At 37.3% G+C, this 20,015-nt stretch overlaps 1 protein-coding gene across 4 annotated transcripts; it reads right to left on the bottom strand.

Annotated features, from left to right (window-relative positions):
* Positions 1-797: 797 nt before the first annotated feature.
* LOC149068477 (uncharacterized) lies at positions 798-15,982 on the bottom strand. Of its 4 annotated transcripts, none has more exons than XM_089251585.1 (4): positions 15,814-15,982; positions 15,476-15,666; positions 9,203-9,356; positions 798-4,340 (listed from the first exon to the last, which is right to left on the bottom strand). In XM_089251585.1, the coding sequence occupies exon 4, from the start codon at positions 4,167-4,169 to the stop codon at positions 2,331-2,333; it is 1,839 nt and encodes a 612-aa protein (XP_089107711.1). In that variant the 5' UTR covers positions 4,170-4,340; positions 9,203-9,356; positions 15,476-15,666; positions 15,814-15,982; the 3' UTR covers positions 798-2,330. The 4 variants fall into 4 exon arrangements, with proteins under 4 accessions (XP_089107711.1, XP_089107710.1, XP_089107708.1 ...); XM_089251584.1 differs by having other exon boundaries at positions 9,178-9,356; positions 15,486-15,666; XM_089251582.1 differs by having other exon boundaries at positions 15,486-15,666; positions 15,814-15,981.
* Between the last annotated feature and the right edge of the window lie 4,033 nt (positions 15,983-20,015).

Raw genomic sequence — 20,015 nt, 5'->3', positions numbered from 1 at the left:
TTAAAATTTAATAACTATACAACCCTTGACGTACCCAAGTTCTACACGTTATTTGGATACTTTTCTAATTGGAAGCATGCCTCTTTAGGATCAACAATTCTTCAGTAAAATACCATACGCCCTGATACCTATACACCCTGTATATATTTTTACTTGTATATTTTGTATATAATCGTTTCCGCTACCCCGCCCACGGGTTTCGGGTTCCATGAAATCCGGGAAACCTAGGGGATTTTGGGGGGGGGGGGCACATTCACACTTTCGACGCATCTCAATCGGTAGTAAATTGGCTGAAAACCGGAGTTGTGCTGAGTTTGAATAAATGAATGAATATTTTTAATGAACGAATGTATATTACTTGAAGTAATGAATGTGTATATTACTTAAACTCTCTCAGCTGTATATTTCTCAATTCCCTATGAGTTCAATGAGTGGGCATTATTTATAGCGATACATATTTGTATTTTCTTTGAATATTATACATTTTGCATAACACTTCCAATGTCTTACTAACACAACAGTGCAAGTTTCAGGAATCAAGTTTTAGTTCTGCCTTTTCTGCTGGAATGAGAGAGGCCTCCTTTTTAGGTCTCTACTCAGTTTACTTTTATCTAAATATCGTAGGACAGTGGTTCTCAAACTTGTAAAATAAAAAAAAAAAAGCAACAGCATTCATTCCCATTAAAAATATGTTTAAAATTGAAAATCAAACAAGACAACCCCCATAGTCATTGCGACCATTGATTAGCCTGACACATGAAATATTCACTGCTCAACTAATATTCAAAACAAACATGTGAAAGAAGGAAAGATTTTATTCACAAACAAAAAAGTAAACATTTTCTTGTTCGGATGCATTATCGAGGGTTTTGTTTGATCCACACGACTAATCGCACAACTATGACACCTCTCCAACATAAAGTCTTTTGCGACTCATTAAACCACTGATGACAGAAAATTTTTTACTACAGAAAACTTCGGTATGCTGCTCAGCTTCACTGTGGATTCTTGTGAGTATTTCAATTGCAGATTCGAGAAAAAATTTCAAAACAAAAATCATACTGATGAAAATTGTTTATTCCGGTTTGAAGTACATCCACTCATGTGTGTAAATAAAATCTAAGACTCCAGAAAACTTGACTTTTGATTCAGTTTCATCAATTTTTCTGATGATGCCGACCACTAGTGGTGGGGAAACGTTGAGAACTAACTCAAATGGACGATGGTCTTCGAACCCCAACAAACAATTTTCATCCAATAATGGCTGCGAAAACCTTATCAAAAAGCATACTCATACGTAGGGTGACCATACATTTTTGTTTTTCTGGCCGTCTCGACTTTTATGCAAAAATATACAGGCTTTTCCTGTTTTTTTAAATGGAGTTCACTTGAATCCATTATTTCTATCAGAAACGTTGATACAGGTAATTTTCATAACTCATTAAGTATGAGTTCGAGTGGGCATTGTTTTTAGTGATACATATTTGTATTTTCTTTGAATATTTTACATTATGCATAACACTTCCTATGTCTTACTAGCACAACAGTGCAAGTTTCAGGAATCAAGTTTTAGTTCTGCCTTTTCTGCTGGAATGAGAGAGGCCTCCTTTTTAGGTCTCTACTAAGTTTACTTTTATCTAAATATTGTAGGATAGTGGTTCTCAAACTTTTGTCACCCGCAGCTCCCTTGCCTAGTTCATGGTTCTTCTGCAGCTCCCCATAATAGTTCAGTGGGTATTTTCACGTATAAAAACACTTCAAAGCCTAAACAGGCACATAAATGAACATCTCCAGCTCACCATGACTTCCATGATAAAGGTTGATAATGTCCCTAGTAGACATGGCAAACACTTTGAGAAACGCTGTAGGGAAAGAGCCTTTAATTGCCAATAACTCTAGTAGTTTCTTAAGATTGAGATTGTGTTCCAGAAATTTTTCAAGCATCCGAAAATGGTGAAAAAATAAAAAAAAAGTTGAATTAATTTTTGAGAAACAAAATATTCACACCACTCAAATCACCACAAACAAACAAGATCCATTTTTCAAACTTGAAGGAAGAGGTTCCAAAGCTGCTATATTTTGGGTGTTTTCGAAAGTTTGTGTCAAAAAAGTGTTTGGAAAATTTAAAAAGAATGTTTTGAAAAAGTGACTTAATTTGGCGGCTGTTTAGCAATCTCCCGTATATTTGTGAACCAAATTTCCAGTTTTTTCTCGAGGAAATATGATCAGCCTACTCATATGGCTTCTTACTCTTTTGTGATGATTAAATGCCTACCAAGAAAAAATTTTCACCATAATAATCACCTGCAGATTATAGAAAACATTTTACCTCAATCGCACTCATGTGCCTTCTCTCCTATGTGAACCTTTTTGTGAGTGGTTAAATGACCGATCCAAGAAAATGATTTAGCACAATAATCACACTCATATGGCCTCTCACCAGTGTGAACTCTTTTGTGACTATTTAAATTGCATATTTGTGAAAATGTTTTATTACACACATCACATTTATATGGTTTTTCTCCTGTGTGAACTCTTTTGTGTACATTTAAACCCCCGAATAAGGTAAACAACTTACCACAAACATCACACTCATATGGCTTTTCACCAGTGTGAATTCTTTTGTGTTTGTATAAACTGCCAAAATGAACAAACGTTTTATTACAGACATCACATTTATGTGGTTTTTCTCCTGTGTGAATTCTTTTGTGTACATTTAAATCACGAATTCGACAAAATGTTTTACCACAAACACATTCATATGGCTTCTCACCAGTGTGGGCTTTTTTATGTGTGTTTAAATGCCCGATTTGTGAAAACGGTTTATTACAGACATCACATTTATATGGCTTTGCTCCTGTGTGAGCTCTTTCATGTACATTTAAACTGCCAGATTTGGCAAACGTCTTACCACAAACATCACACTCATATGGTTTTGCTACTGTGTGAACTCTTTTGTGTACATTTAAACTGCTGATTTCTGCAAAACTCTTGCTACAAACATCACACTGATATGGCTTTGCACTAGTGTGAACTCTTTTGTGTGAACTTAAATTGCAGATTGTTGAAAACATTTTATTACAAACATCACATTTATATGGTTTTTCTCCTGTGTGAACTCTTTTGTGTACATTTAAATCAGAGATTCGAGAAAGTCTTTTACCACAAACATCACACTCATATGGCTTCTCACCAGTGTGAATTATTTTATGTGTGCTTAAATGCCCAATTTGTGAAAAGGTTTTATTACAGACAGCACATTTATATGGTTTTGCTCCTGTGTGAACTCTTTTGTGTACATTTAAACTGCCGGATTTTGCAAACATCTTACTACAAACATCACATTTATATAGTTTTGTGCCTGTGTGAACTCTTTTGTGTACATTTAAACTGCTGAATTTTGCAAACGTCTTACCACAAACATCACATTTATATAATTTTTCTCCTGTGTGAACTCTTTTTTGTACATTTAAATCACAGATTTGAAAAAGTCTTTTACCATAAACATCACACTCATATGGCTTCTCACCAGTGTGAACTCTTTTATGTGTGCTTAAATGCCAGATTTGTGAAAACGTTTTATTACAGACAGTACATTTATATAGTTTTCTTTCTCCAACGTGAATTCTTCTGTGTACATCTAATACACTGATTTGAGAAAGTGTATTACCACCAACAACACACTCATATGGCTTCTCACCATTGTGAACTCTTTTATGTGTGATTAAATGCCAGATTTGTGAAAATGCTTTATTACAAACATCACACTTATGTTGTTTTTCTTCAGTGTGAAATCTTTTGTGTACATTTAAATCACTGATTCGAGAAAGTGTTTTACCACAAACATCACACTCATATGACTTCTCACCAGTGTGAACTCTTTTATGTGTGCTTAAATGGCAGATTTGTGAAAACATTTTACTACAGACATCATCACACTTATATTGTTTTTCTCCAGTGTGAAATCTTTTGTGAACTTTCAACTCAGAGATTTTTGAAAAACTTTTCCCGCAGCGCTCACACTTATGTAGATAATATTTAGTACTATGGTGATCATGAGAAATTGGTTCAGAATGCGTCTCATTCGATGTTGCTGAGATTTGAATACAACTAGAATTCTCTTCATCTACATCATGTCCATTATATGATTTCATAGATGTTTCACCCATTTCAGAAGAGCAAGAAGAATTTCGAACATGTATTTAAGTTGAGAACAAATTCTCTGTCATTTACCAAGTTCCTTGTCCGATTGAATATTGTATTAAATATTGTTCTTGTGTTTCCACTTGTAAAGAATTAGAAGTATTCTGCTTCAGATCTCAATAAATATCTTCAAGTACCTGGAAAAAAAAATTATAATATTTTCGTAAGTGAACCTATACAGTAAGCAAGATATTGAAATCATTACTTCAACAATGATTAGAGCCTGTGAGTTCAGGCAAAAAATGCCATAAATGACTTTTTTTTTGCATATTTTCTAACTTTTTGTAAAAATGTCTTTTTTGAACTTTTCCTGAAATAAATGCTTATTTTAACATACTTTTAAGTTAATTAGTGAACTTCAGAGACCATAATCTGTAAAACTTGGATATTGTGAACATTGAGAACAAAAGAATTAAACTTTTTAAAATTTTCCAACTTTCAGTATCAATTATCATCAGAAAGTCCCACCTTCCAGCCCCATTTAAATGTGAATTAGTGATCTGAGAGATAAGGAACTCAGTGTTGCCATGGTTAACTTTGCTTTGACTGGATGGTGTTAGACGAGAATGATTATGTTTCACATGAGCACAGCCCATGCTAGAAAAACAGAGGGAAATTAGAAATTTGTTTCTCCACTTTACATTATATATCTCGCTCAGGCATTGGACTGCATTGTATATGTAAGACTGACTGATGACTGTCCCTAGACGCCATCATTTGACGTCATGGGTCACACAAGGCAGGATAGTAGCAAATAGGGCTCTGGGATCCCATGTTGTTTTTACATCATAAATGCACTGAAACAACCATGGCTTTATTTATTTTATATACATATATTTGGTATCCAATTAAATTGGTCAAAGTCGCTCCAGGGGTGTGCCCTCAATGCAGCCACACAGGACCCCATGTTTAAAGTATTCCAGCATGTATGGTGATATTAAAAAGGGAATTTTTTTTTACAAAAATAGAAAAAGGTAGCTATGTTTCAATTATATAAATAATAATGATTATTCCAAAATAATATGACAAATAAGAATTATTTCCAACTCGAAGAAACCCCACAGATCATTTTCTCTACAAGCTCCATGTCTGGTAATGGTGACCTTGGAATTGACCTAATTTGGCGGGTCTACTAGAACATTTTTTTTTAAGCTTGAAATCAATTTAACTTGGATAATAATGCTGTTATTTTAATTTTTAATTGATAACAGTGGACAGATTAAGTGCAACCAATTTTTCAGCTAGTTTTCAACTTTTAATACCTCAGCTTCTAGTTATTTTTCTCTTCCTTCCACAAATTACAAGTGTTTTTATATAATGAATATTTTTTCCATATTTATTGCCTATTTTGTCTATATTTAGTGCCTATTTTGTCCATATTTAGTGCCTGAACTTCCGGGCTCTAGGACTTCCACAGGCTGCAACTCAAGACCAGGCAGTAGAAGACAGGGAAAGCATTGCAAGAACTGGCTATGGATATCTAAAGGCTCTCACATGTGGTTTACCCGGACTGCATGTGGACATCTGGGACGAATTGGCTCTACAGTGTTTCGTCAATCCTGTCAAGGATCCAGACATTGAGCAGGCATTGCATCTGGGGGAGTACAGGGACATGAAGAGTGCCCTGGTCTACACCATGATGTTTGAAGCAGTCCATCAAGATTCGAGGAGAGAACGACTAGTGGTCCGTGGTGCTGTTGTGCAGGATGCTATGGCGGACATCAGCAGCAAGCAAAAAGAAATCCTGAAAAGTGCCAGGAACGACCGTGAAAATTGAAAAGACAAGCCCCTGTCTTGTCTGCTGGAGGTGCCATGAGGAAGGTCCTGCTTGATGACAATTCCCAAGAGAGGGGGACACTCCTCGAGGCTTGGAGCTATTAAACTGAATCGTGGTTACCCCAGGGGCGGAGGTTATGTAAAAGAAATTTCCCATCAAGTGTCTACCATAGGTCACAGCTGAGACCATGGAATGTACGTGGCAGGTAAAATTGATGGCTTTCCTTATTAAATGGTCATTGAGTTGACACTGGAGCCAATGTGAGCATCATCCGGACCGATTTGACTTAAAAATTCTGACACCGACTCTTGTACGTGACACAGTCACTGGCGCTACAGACCATTACCAGGGACAAGATGACTGAATGAATGCCAGAACTTTGCCACTGGACTTATCCCGTTGCCGAGATCTCTTCAGCCCAGCTTCGTGGCAGAATGGGACAAGATGACTGTACATGGGAAGATAGAATCTTCTGTGAAATTCACAACAGTCCCCTACTACCACACCGTCTTCATGGCAACCATTCAAGATTCATGCATTATCAGATTGGACTTTCTGAGAAAATACGAGATCTCTCTGGAAATTTGTCAACGGCTTCTTCAAAATAGCAAGACCCTTCCACAAAAAAAAAAAGTGTGGACTGATGAGTGCAAAAGGGCTTTTGTATCACTAAAACAAGCACTAACATCAGCTCCAATATTGGCATTTCTATGAACAGAGAAAGAATTAATCCTCAACACAGACCCAAGTAATAACGGAATCGGAATTGTTCTGTTGCAAGAAGAGGATGGCAAAGAACATGTCATTGCCTGTTTCAGCAATAGCTTGTCCAAGCCCGAGAGGAAATAATGCATCAATAGGAAGGGTCCAACAAGAAGATCCTGACAAACGACCAATAATGGACTTGATGGAATCAACCATGAATAATCAACATGGCAAGACATTGCCTCTTCCAGTCCAATGACCAAAAGATACTGGGTACTATGGGACTCCCTGGCAATGAGAGATGAGAGAGAGAATCCTCTTTTGCTCTTTGTGTCATAAAACCAACAAGATTGGGACTCAAAGTTACCGCTTTTCCTGCTAGCCTACCGAATGACGGTCAATGAGAGAACCACCAGTGTAGATGCTCATAAGATGAGATTTTCGGCTGCCAGGTGATCTGCTGTTTGGGACTGATACGACCGCTAGATGCTTCTCTTCCACAGGAAGAATACATCAAGGGACCCCAAGGAACATAAAAAACAATTCTCTTATTAAACTGAGGACGAACATAATCTGGGTTGGAAAAGATCTCTCAAAGTGAACTTTTATGTTGTGCTTCACAAAGCAATCATATCACTGAAAGAAAGATTCCAGCTTATGGAAAATCACAGCAAAAGCTTCAAAGTTCTACATCAAATAGACAATCTGCGAACAGAGGATGAAGAGGATTTGAAGAAAGCATGTTCGAATTTCGAAATTGTGTTGAGTGATGAAGAGGAACGCTGCATTGATGGAAATGATTCTGTGAACTCCAAATATTTCCAAATGTGTTAACCTCTGTATTTTTTCAAAGTTAAAATTAGTAATGATTTATTTAAGATCAACTATAAGTCACGAACGATTGAAAATGCACAAGCTCTGATATCCATTAAAAATGACATTCTCAACGAAATATATACAGTTGCAATAGTAAGGAATTTTGCAAAACTTAAAAATGCCAGAAAAGTCTCTTTATAACATGAATGTTGGACTAACAACAGGAACAAGAAGGAAGCCTTCCTTGTTAGTGGTTTGTATTTAATAAAAATTGCTCATAATTATTAACATTAGAACTTTGTTGTTTTGTCATTGGCTGTTAATATTCTTGGAAAATCTATGAATACCGTAGGAAATTGGAATTTTTATGATCCTTTGCAAAATATTCGTCCAACAACAATTACCTGCACTTTTATTATCATTGAGGTGGAAGGGGGTGGAGTTGCCAAAATATTATTCGCTTACATTTGAAAAATGTCTAGGACCTCCTCTGACTGGCAGTTACACCCCACAATCATGTTTCTATTGAACCCAGAGATTGTTTTTGATCAAACCAAGAGAGCTTTTCTTGCCCTGATTGTTCTATTATTTAAAAGAGAGTGTTTTATATATAAAAAAAATGTATTATACATTATTTAATTAATTATTATTTTGAATATTTTATATTCCAGAGAATATTTATTTGAGCATCAGGAAGGATGGTCTATTATTTATTACATGGCTATGGTGATGTTATTTATAATCTCTATCCCTTACTTAGTCTAAGAATGCTATTTTCTTATTGCTTTGTCCTTCGTTTTTATCATCATTTTTCATTTTTTTTAACATAGTATTATCTATTTCTTTCTGTCAATGCATTGGTGATTTTTTTTTCTTTGGCAAGAAAGACATCAGAAAGCATAACTGTGTTTCACTCTGGCAACTTTTTGTCATGCTTTCGAATGTTTTTCCTCACCAGAGAAAAAAAATTGTCAATACATTGCCAAAACAATATGATACTACAGCTTTTAATTTCATTTTCTACACAAAAAAATTAGCTATGAAACTAATATAAATGAGTCAGTTTAAACTCCTGACATAAGGATCCCCCAAAGGTCCCATTAGGATTGTCAAATGGCAGAAAAAAGACTTGGGATACTTTCAGTACCAGGATGCGATAGTTAAGAAATTTCACCCCTGCTATCCATTTCCTAGAAGATGAACTGTGCAAAGGATAATACAGTCGAATCCCATTATAACAAACTCCAAGAGAAAATAAAAATCATTTCTTTATAATGAAGTTTTGTTATAAAGGAATTAGATTTTTTTTTCATTGTTCCTATGAAAATTTACCTGAGGGATCAGAAAAGTCTTTGTTAAAATTGTCGCTACAAGGGTATTTGTTACAACGGGATTTGACTGTAATTACATACCATCATTTCAATAATAAATGACAAACCAGGCCCGTCATTTGGGGGGGTCGGGGGGGGGGGCATTGCCCCTTTGGCTTTTGAAAATACACTAAAAATGGTATATATATATATATATATACAAATACATATATGCATACATTGAGTACATGTTGTTTGCCCCCCCCCCCTCCCCTGGAAAAAGTTGAAATGCGACCCTGTGACAAACACAAGAACTTTTTTTTTGAATGACCTCCATAAGTGACAGAGCAAAGTTAACGGGTGTACCTTGAATCCGTGCGAATCTACCGACCTGCAGTTGAAGAGTTGGCGAAGAATGAATCAGGTCTGAGGAATCCATGTGAAGATTTGGTGACCAACATTTTGATGTGGTGATTTGACTTTTCAAGATCCACGAGAGCATTTATGACTTGACATGTTATACGTCTTTTTGTACCAACCTAGGGCTTTAGGACGAGAGAGAAACAAAGAAAATGTATTTAGATTGTTAGTTTTTTAGAGTGAGAAAGAATATGATGCATCAGAAAAGATAAAATCACCATAGAATTCGAAAACATTTGAAATATATACGAGATATTCACCATCATATATATATATATATACAGGGTGTCCATAATTAAAAGAACCTATTTTAAAGTAATCTACAGGTGAAATCAGTCATCAGAAAAGTGTGAAATTTTGGAGGATTTCATGAAGTGATGGGAATTTGTTTCGGGGGGGGGGGGGAAAGGGAAGAAAAATTAGTTGCACATGTCACCACCAGAGGGCATTTCACTTTGAATACCTGTAATAAACATGCATGTAAATTTATGTGATGTCACGCAGCAGCTGTTTTAAAACCCAGAAACATTTGCGGACATCTTGATTCTCAATGTTTTTGCTGCTCACAATGGTGATAAGTTTATGAGATTGCGCTTTGTTTTACCAAAACTGCAATTCCACAGTTCTATGGAAATATCAGACTTGGACAAGGATTTGAAAAGGTCCAATAAATGTTAAAAACCTTCGGAGCATGATAATGAAATTTGAAACCACAGGATCATTGGCTGTTCATCCTGGAAGAGGAAGAAAACCTGTTTCTCTATAGACGCAGAGCTTCAAATTCTCGTGGTATGTGTGTGGTATGTACACTAGTGTCAGGCGTGTAGCACAGGCATTGGATAGGCCACATTCAACTATTCATAAGATCATGCGGAATATCCTCTGATATTATCTGTACAAACTTTCACTTGTGCAGCAGTTGGTTTCACATGATTATGATGCTCGATTCTGGTTCTCACAGCAGTTTCTAGCTCACTTTGAGGTCGATTCAGAATGGCCTCAGAATATCCTCTGGACAGACAAAGTGCATTTTCACTTGGAGGGTGCAGTCAATACTCACAACTGCCAAATTTGGGAACCAGAAAATACGCACACCATCTCAGAGGTTCTGTTGCATTCACCAAAAGTGATGGTATGGTGTGCATTTACTGCATCATTTATTCTCAGTCCCTACTTTTACACAGAGTTACGTTTTACAGGTCCAGTGACATGTTCGATCACTGGGAAGTGATATGCATAGCTGTTACAGAATGAAAACATGTCACTGCCTTGCAGCCACAATCTTTATGCAAAACGGAGCTCCTCCACATATTTCAGCATGTGTTAAGAATGTTCTTAAAACACATTTTACAGAAAAACATGTCATCAAAATCATGCACTCCCCTAATCTATGGCCTCCTTGATCCCCAGACCTGGTAAGTTGTGACAATCCAAGAACTTTACCTGACCTTAAAGGCAGCATTTCATGACATGTGCTGAACATTTCCCTGCACACACTTTGGTCAGTTGCGGAACATGCCATCTTGCAATTTCACATGGCAGAGATGCTGCTGTACTCTGATTTACCTGGGTTCTATTCCAAAAATCTGGGTCTTTTTTCAGTGAAAGTGGGTCTCTCTCAAAAAAAAAATTATGTCCCCCCCATAATTCACTCGTATCTCTATTAATTTTCTTACAGCATGCCCCAGGTCTTTGATCAACTGCTTATATTTCTTTGTTGAGACTGAGCGGTGAGTCATGTTCTGGGTAAAAGAAGGTAGGCTATCTGCGAATGAAGTATAATTCATTTTTAAAAACATGTTCTATCCAAAGGTTCATTTACTTTCATCGTCTACTAGTAGAAAAAGCTTGCAAAGAAGCTCATTAGCACTAAGAATTTAACGTATGGAATTCTGCACATGTAATAAATCTAAAGCAAATATACAGTTGATACCGCTTATAAAGTTCCTCCCATTTAGAATGTTTTCTCACTTGGTACAACTTATTTTCTTGGTCCTAAAAATAAGTAATTCTCGTTACGATTTCCTGTTTAAAATGTTTTTATGATGGTTTTTTCAAAAATGTTATAAGCAGGATCAACTTTAATTAACAGTTGGAGGCACACATTTATATATTTACTAATAATCAATGTATAAATTCCCTTCTGATTGATTTTACATTTCGTTAAAAAAATCGTAGCACTTTCAATATCTTCTGATCAAATTTAACGCAAATTAGATTCTCTCTCTTTCTCTCTCCTCTCTCAGACACTTATTTTCTGATTCCCTTTGGTTTTCCTGGGAAAATGATTTTATTTTCCCTCAATGAAGGTCCACCATTCTGATCTGTTGCCATTTAACTGCCACATATTTTAACACCTGAATATGGGAGCTATGTCAGATTTGTGTTGGAGAAACTTAACAGTGTACATATGTGTGTGCGCCCAACATTTGGCGTGTTTTGTGTTCAGTAGGTGGTGCCATCTATCTAGCACCGCAACTAGATACTTTCTCAAATGGGGCAAACACACATTTTAGTATACCCAATTAATGTAAAAGAAGCAGTTATAAAGGGTGAATTTGATGCCCCCTCAAGTCCAGAGCCTGGGACACAAGACCCGCCTGTCCCTCCCCCCTCCCAGTTACGGCCCTGCATCTATCGTCCAAACTGGTAATGCGTGCATTTGAAATTTAATGTGTAGCCTACATATATGTGTTGTAGGTCTGTGATCACAGTGGCAACCAGAAGGTTTTTTTTTTCAAAGGAATAGACAACTCAAAATTTAAAAACATTAGAAAATCACATTTTTAGTCGATTACCACAAATGGTGACTACCACATAGCAGCTAGATGACAAAACTGTGGATATTCAAGGTAGAGGAGTTTTTACAGGTTCGGTTTTTTTTCCACTATCTTGGGAAAGTTTTACAACTTGAAAGGCATTCCAATCCTTTATGATTTTAAAAAAAAATGCACTTTTGCAATATTGTAGGAACAAGGCAAATTTATGGAGTATAGATGCTGTCTTTGGATGCTGGCAGATAGCCGTGAAAGTACCATAATTTCCAATATGTAAACAGAAGGAAGAAAATTCGTAGAGGAATAAAAACTCCGAAATTTGACAATTACATGGCCCCTCATTCAGGGAAGCAACTAGAAATATCCCTATTTTATTCTTCAACAACCCGCATGCATATCAACACAGTAAAGTGTACAAAGCAGTAAAACCACTTTTTCAAGGTCGCACAATCATAAAACATGGTAAAAAGAAGGGGGGGGGGAAGTTAGGGAGGTTTCTCTTTTTTTTCTTCTTCTTAAAACTAGAAAAGAATGCATCCCAGAGGGCGCATGAACAACATTTTTATGCGTCCTTTCCCGAAATTCCGGGTATTTGTCGCGTTATAGCGTGTCAATAGCATATCTCCAAGGTATCTGAAAATGATGGTCATCACATAGAACATGTTTTGTTGTAGTAACAATTGTAAAAGTGTTTAAAAATTATTTAAATTGTAAAAGAGTTTCAAAATTATTTAAATTGTAAACATTTGCCTAAATGTGTGTCATTTCTTAATGAAATGCCCTCTGGTGGCAACATGTGAAACTAATTTTCCCCCCGAAGCAAATTCCCATCATTTCAAGAATTCCTCTACAAAATTTCAAAATTTTCTGATAACTGGTTTCACCTATAGGCTACTTTAAAATAACGTCTTTTAATTATGGACACCCTATATATATATATGGATGCACACATTAGTATAGAACTAGTATAAGCACATGTAAAAAGCACACTGCTTTGGCGCCAAGCAATGCTGAGTGTAATGTAACCCCGTGAAAGTGAAATAAAAAAACTTTTTTCCACAGTTAAGCTGTTTTTTTTCCCATCCTGAACGGCACAGCAATAATCCATTAGAAATAATCCTTGGGGCACATAATCCTTAAGGCACAAATAATCCAAAATGTGTGTAATAAATTGAAATCCAACGGAATTGAACGGGCGGTAAACTCATACTACCGAATTTTAAAAAATAAGTCACAACAATATGAAATTAAAATCACGAGAAAAAATACATTCCGAAGTATTTGAACTTACTAGGCCTCGGCACAACAGAACCTATTTAACACCGTCAAGAATTAAAAAAAAAAAACAGTGCTGAAATGCAACTGTGAGCAGAATATCTTGAAAAAACACACGATGGAAGTGAAATGACACGTAGTTCAACAATGCATTAGCGCAAAAAACGTTTCGTCCAATCGCTAACATAGGTGCATCCGAATATGCAAATCAGTGGTTACACCTGTAGGCCAAACTTGGTTTGGCCTCGGATGACGCTTCGCTCCTCCAGCCGTTAAAGGAGGCCCCTGCCCCAGGACTGAAATGATCAACTCTGTTTTCACCACAACCGGAAACATGGCAATATTATTTCACTAAGCAGGATTAAAGCCCTAACAGACCGAGAAGGCAGTATAATCCAGTTGAAGCAGAAGGTAAACGTTTCTGAGGTGCCACAGTTGGCGACTTTCTGAAGGGGTCTAAACTGCATCCCACCCAGTCACGAAACGCACGCAATAGGGTAGGATGATGTGCTGTGGACGACATAAATTAGCGCTATTGCGGTAGTACGCATGTGTAGCAGTTAGTTGTCTGTTTCAATGAGTATAGCGTGGGACCTGTTGCTTGGCCTCCACGTTCACAAGATCTCAATCCGTGTGACCTTTTCCTATGGGGGCACCTTAAATCACTCGTTTATGTGACGCCTATGGACACACCATAGTGTGGGATTGTCGTCACTATGGCAGACATCAAAAACATACCCGGTATCTTCTAGCACGTCCGGGAATCATTTTTACGGCATTGTGGACTGTGCAATGATGTCACTTCCAATAACTCTTGTAATAATAATTAATTAAATAAATCTCTTTGCAATTATTGTAGTTGTAGTGGCCTATTTGCCATCCCAGCGTGACATCGAAACTTGCATGCGTTTTTTTTCACCCTCTCAACATAGTTTGCAACACCATGTTCCATTGAAATTTTTGTTTTGACTAGCAACCCTATGAGAGTGTGTCAGTCCATTAACAAAATTTTACCCCATATATTAAACACACAAGTGTGTGAAACTATTTAACAAGAAACATTTAAAATGATAAATATAGTCAACTGTGGTTGGCCAAAAAGACCTTAAGCTTTGAGCCAAATGAAACCCCCCCTCCCCCACCCCAAAAAAAAAAGAATTATTGTTAATACCCATCTAATTTAATGACTTAATTAGCTTAAGAGATACTAAAAAATATTGTGGGGGGAGGGGAAGGTCTCCGAATCCACATACATCTACGGAACAGATGCAGTATGGTCTGCCACCACGACTTTGGCTACTTTTTCATCACGATAAGTCGCCAAGACCGTCATAATGGGGCTCTGGGTTGCTGTATTTTTTAACATCTTTCCAGTTTTCGCTGGGTAGTACCAGGTGGCGCTGGCTATGCCAAACAGGATTTTTCTTTTGTTCACCGCGTTTTTTCGAAAATTCAAAACTGCCGTTGTTCCATTTCCTTGGATTATTATTCCTCCCTTCTGTAGCTCGCGTCATTTGGATTGTTATCTGGTCTGGTTGTATCATACCATTTTATTATTAAGTTGTATTTATTACTTATTCATCCATTGCCATGCCTTCTGTCTTATATTAGTTTATTTGAAATGAACCAACAGAATTTTTCACGCCCGAATCGTTTATTAAAAAAAAGGTCCGGGTTTTAGTTTTAATGCATAGATTATTTATTTATTCAATATGCCCCGAGCTGTTTATTATTTAAAAAAATGGTCCAGGTGTAATTTTTTTCTATTTTTATGCTTGGTGGTTTCTATTATGTTTTGCACGCTGAGTATTTTTTTTTTTTTTTTTTTGGTGTCCGTAGTGTCTGACGGCCTTGGCGACTCTTCGTCGGGCCATCAGACATGTTTGGCACAAAAATCGCCAAGTGACGGACCATACGACAGCTGTTCATTAACAAAACACCCTGTATATTAAACACACAAGTGCGTGAAACTATTTAACAAGCAGCATTTAAAAAGCCGATCAACATCAACGAGATAATGATAAATATAGTCAACCATGGTTGGCCAAAAAGACCTTAAGTTTTGAGCCAAATGAAACACCCCCCCCCAAAAAAAAAAAAGAATTATCGTTACTACCATCTAATTTAATGACTTAATTAGCTTAAGATACTAAAAAATATTGTGGGGGGGGGGGGTCTCAGAATCCACATACATCTACTGACCTGCAGTTGAAGAGTTGACAATGAATGAATTAGGTCCGAGGAATCCATCGCAATTGGTGCGAATGCTTGCAAGATGGAATCCTAATTGGTCACCCTCATTTAAATAATGATTTGACTTTTCAAGATCGACGAGAGCATCTACGACTTGACTTGTTTCACGTCTTTTTGTGCCAACTTAGCGCTGGAGGACGAAAAGAAAGAAAAAAAACACGAAGTTAGTATATTAAGATTGTTAGTTTTTTTGGAGTAAGAACGACTTCGATGCATCAGAAAAGATAAAAATCACCACTTAATTGGAAGATATTTGAAATATATATGAGATACTTACTATCATATAAATATACACGTTCATACATTCTATATACATGTTAAACTCACGCAGGTGTGAAACTATTTAATGCATTTACAACAGCGAAGGAGAAAACAGTGCATAATGTCGACTTTGACTGCACTGAACTCACGAGATAAACAAAAGATGAACTTCGTAGTGGTTGTTGAATGAGGCTTTTTTCAAATGGACGTCATAATCATCATTAGCAGCACTCCTGAGGGACATACACTGGATGATCCCCATGGAGATCAATGTTAAAATTGCCGATTTCAGCATAGAAATGCGGAAATTTAGTGGGGTTTTCCATCGCATCAATAATTTTCAAATTTGAACTGAATTTACGATTTTTGAAATATTGAGCTTTGGTTGAACGAGGCACAAAAATTCCCAAAGTGGAACCACTTTCACTTGCACACTCAGTCACACATGAAGGCGCGTATACACTAGCGCGCAGATCGTGCAATGCAAGCATTCCCAAGCGTTCGCAATGCATTCAGTGGGTACGATTTCCGAAACGAATCACCATCATCAACAATGGCTCCATCCGAAAGCTGTTTCAACGCCATCTGTAGGTTTTGAGTGGCAGTAACAACTATTGAGGAACATAATATGATAAACGAATTTAAATGACTCAAAAATGACGAATTTCAATTATTATGACTATTAAATTAAATGACTTTCGCGAAATAAGACGAGGGAAGAAAATGAAGGTTCTAGATAGGCTCAGAAGCACGTACAAACACGCAAACCGATAACGACGCCGTCCAAACTAGTAGTTTGTTTCAGGTTAACTTTGCAGTGGAGAGAAAGGTAGAGAGTGTATTCCTTCGCCGCAAAATATAGTTCCCATACATCGGAGGTTTCTGATGATCATTTATACAGAATATTTCAAATTTTTTTATGATTTTGAAAAAGATACTGAAAAAATACCGTTTTGAAGCAATGTATATTCGTTTAAAATTTTTGAATTAGAAAAATATTGGTTACCATTATCAAAAATCCATGGCAAGCTCAAGAACATTTTGGCGCGATTTCCAAGAAATTTTCTCCGCCAATATTACTATCGTGCTTTTTTTTTGATTGTACAGTTATATATATATTATATCGTCATTTTGTTGAATTTTTTCCGATACAATTTTTCATTCAGTTTTGCATGTAGTTATAGGCCTACACACCCAGACGAATATTCAATCAGGTTTTTTTTTCTAGCGAAAATAACCTCCAACGAATTCAGATATTCACTCATAGATTACAGGAAGTGTCCCTCTTTCACGACAGCGCCGATACCGTTGTGAGAGGCTCTCTTTATGGGGGTAGGTTACGGTTCCAGACCCCCCCCCCTTTTTTCTATATCTATTTCTTGCCGTGTTCGTAGGATAGGGGTGGTTTCTGAATTCCAATAGCCGATAGCGGAGGGTGTTGACATAAGTAATGTCTCTTTTTTCACCCACACCAACTTCCTCCCCCACAGCAGAGGCTGTTCCTCCAGATGCCCTTTCAGTGTATCTCCAGATAAATATAAATAAGCAAGAGAGAGAGAGACCCACAATGGTTTAGGCTTGCAGTGTATCTTTCTTTTCACCAGAGATAGACACGCTAGAACGTTCTCCGTTCTTTTTGGCAATAATGCATAAAGCACGTTATTGAAAAAGAAGAGGAATTTTGGATTGCAGGTGGCTTGATGGAGCAACAACAATTAATAAGTAATAGAGAATCAGATAGTTCTACAACGTCAAGTGAGGATTCCATAGAATGGGAATCCGTGAAAAATGACCAAAACTGTAGTGATAATAAGTGGCATCGACGTATACCGTGCGTTTGGGTGGGTGAGCGACGGAAATTTCGGCAAGAAAAGTGAGTAAAAGAATTCTAAATTTTTCCGTATCATTTTTATTATTATTGGGGCTATTACCAAATTCAAACGTGAAAATCGGGTTAATAGGAGTTACTAAGATACTTTTCAATAAAAAAAAATGATTTCAAAAACCGCACTTTAATTTCTGAAAGTATCGACAATGATTTTTTTTTCCATTAGCTAATTTTTTGTTACTAACTGACTGCAATTTTTTCTACAAGCATTACGTTACACGTAAAAAATATTTTTTTCTGCGTGATTGGCGAGAATCAGCCATACCTTACCGAGGCCGCGCATCGATACATAGGTTAAGAGGCTTTCGTTGTCATAGCAACGAGTGATGCGGTTCCCTCGTAGCTTCCTCTTCACTGCAAAGTTAACCTGAAACGGACTATAGAAGGAAGAATTCCTTTGTGTTCGTCGAAAAAACCGACTCCTATTGAATCGGTTCAAACAGATCAAGAATGATTCGTTAATCGTTCGCAACACCGTACAAATTACTGAACAACCGATTACGAACGCTTGCATTGCACGATCCGCGCGCTAGTGTATAAGCGCCTTGACATATGCTCCTCTGTTGAAGAAAATTTTTGTAACACTTTCTCTTCTTTTTCTGACATTGACTTGTCCCACTTGTCACATGTAAACAAAACAAAACTTGAAAATTTGGTTGTTGAATACAAGGACGTTTTTGCTAGTTCAGTATCAGAGCTAGGCTCTTGTGACACACTGCTACACCGCATCTTTCTTGAAGATGACATTCTAGTCAGACAATGTCCATATAAGGTCCCATACAAGTTTAAAAATGAGCTTCAGTCTCAAATAAATGAACTACTCGAAGCTGACATAATTCAGCCTAGTGCTTCACCATACGCAGCTCCTGTAGTTTTGGTTCGAAAATCAGATGGATCTTATAGATTGTGTTGTGATATGAGGAAGCTAAACACAAAAACGATTCCAGACTCATATCCTCTTCCAAACATGACAGAATTGCTTGACATGCTCGCAGGGTCACTTGTCCTTTCTTCTTTGGACCTATGCTCAGGGTTTTACCAAATGTAAATACACCCTGATGGCATGCATAAGTCGGCTTTCATCACAGACCAAGGCTTGTATGAATGGAAGCGTGTTTCTTTTGGGTTGAGAAATTCCCCAAACAGTTTTCAACGTCTCATGGAGATAGTTCTGTCTGGCTTAAAACCACTTAACATAGCAACATATGTTGATATCATTGTCGCAAGTAAAACGGTAGAGGGAAACTTGGATAGGCTACGGCTAATTTTCTCGAGACTCAGAGACCACAACTTAAACCTAAGACATGTCAGTTCCTCCAGGATTCGATCACTTACCTTGGTTTTGTTGTTAAGGGTGGATATGTCACACCCGATCCTAAAAAAGTTTTACCACTGGTGAGTAGTTTGGCCAGGCCTATGTAAACAAAAAGAAGGTCAGAGCCTTTCTGGGTTTAACCTCTTTTTACCGTCGTTTCATTCCTAATTACACAAATGTTGCAATGCCACTTATTGAGCTAACGAAACGCGACACTCAATTCATTTGGACTGAAAAAGCTCAAAATTCTTTTGACACATTGAAAAAGTAAATAATTTCGTCACCATGTCTCAAACTCCCAGACCATAACAAACCATGGTTCCTTTACACAGACGCCTCATTAGAAGCAGTGGGTGCAGTCCTGATGCAGGATGATGAAAAAGGTATTCGTCATCCAGTCTTGCTTTTGCTTCACGCAAGCTCAAATCAGCAGGGGAACAACTCGCTCACATAACTCAAAGCAGAATTTACTACACGGACGGGTCTAGATAAAAGGAGGAGACGGGAGCATGGGCGGAGATACGGGGGGGGGGGGGCTCCCCCCAGAGTCAAACGTGGAATCGACTCATCTAATGTATATATGTATAGATGAATTGACATCATCATCGTGCCCCCCTCCCCCAGACTTCCAAGTCAATCTCCGCCTATGGACGGGAGCCGCCTACGTCATCACGACAGACAAGGAGATCATCGCTACTTGGAAGGCCAAGCTGAAGTCCAGGCAAACTTTCATGAAACTTTAACATTCATTGATCATTTGTATATCATGAAACGATATGTCTAGACAATGAAATGTCGTATGACAATGAAAATCATTGAAATTTTGTTACAAGCCTCTTTGAAATGTTTGTTACAACTCTTAAAGATTTGCTTTGTTATGTTGTAAGCTGATGTTGTGATTTTGGTGAACAGGAATCCCTTATACTATAATACGATTCAGTGGCGTCGGAGCTGGGGGTGCTCGAGCACCCACACTCTCTTGTAGAATGGGGCAGAGCACCCACAGAATTGATTC

Source organism: Pholcus phalangioides, unplaced genomic scaffold, assembly GCF_987345545.1.
Source record: "Pholcus phalangioides strain wild (caught in Gottingen) unplaced genomic scaffold, Ppha-v1.0 ptg000027l_1, whole genome shotgun sequence".
Lineage (NCBI taxonomy): Eukaryota > Metazoa > Arthropoda > Arachnida > Araneae > Pholcidae > Pholcus > Pholcus phalangioides.
Note: the sequence above shows the minus strand (reverse complement) of the source record. Positions and strands in the feature narration are given on the sequence as shown.

Bases quoted from the DNA above. Each gene is read 5' to 3' on its own strand.
- LOC149068477 (XM_089251585.1), bottom strand. From the start codon at position 4,169: ATGGGTGAAACATCTATGAAATCATATAATGGACATGATGTAGATGAA.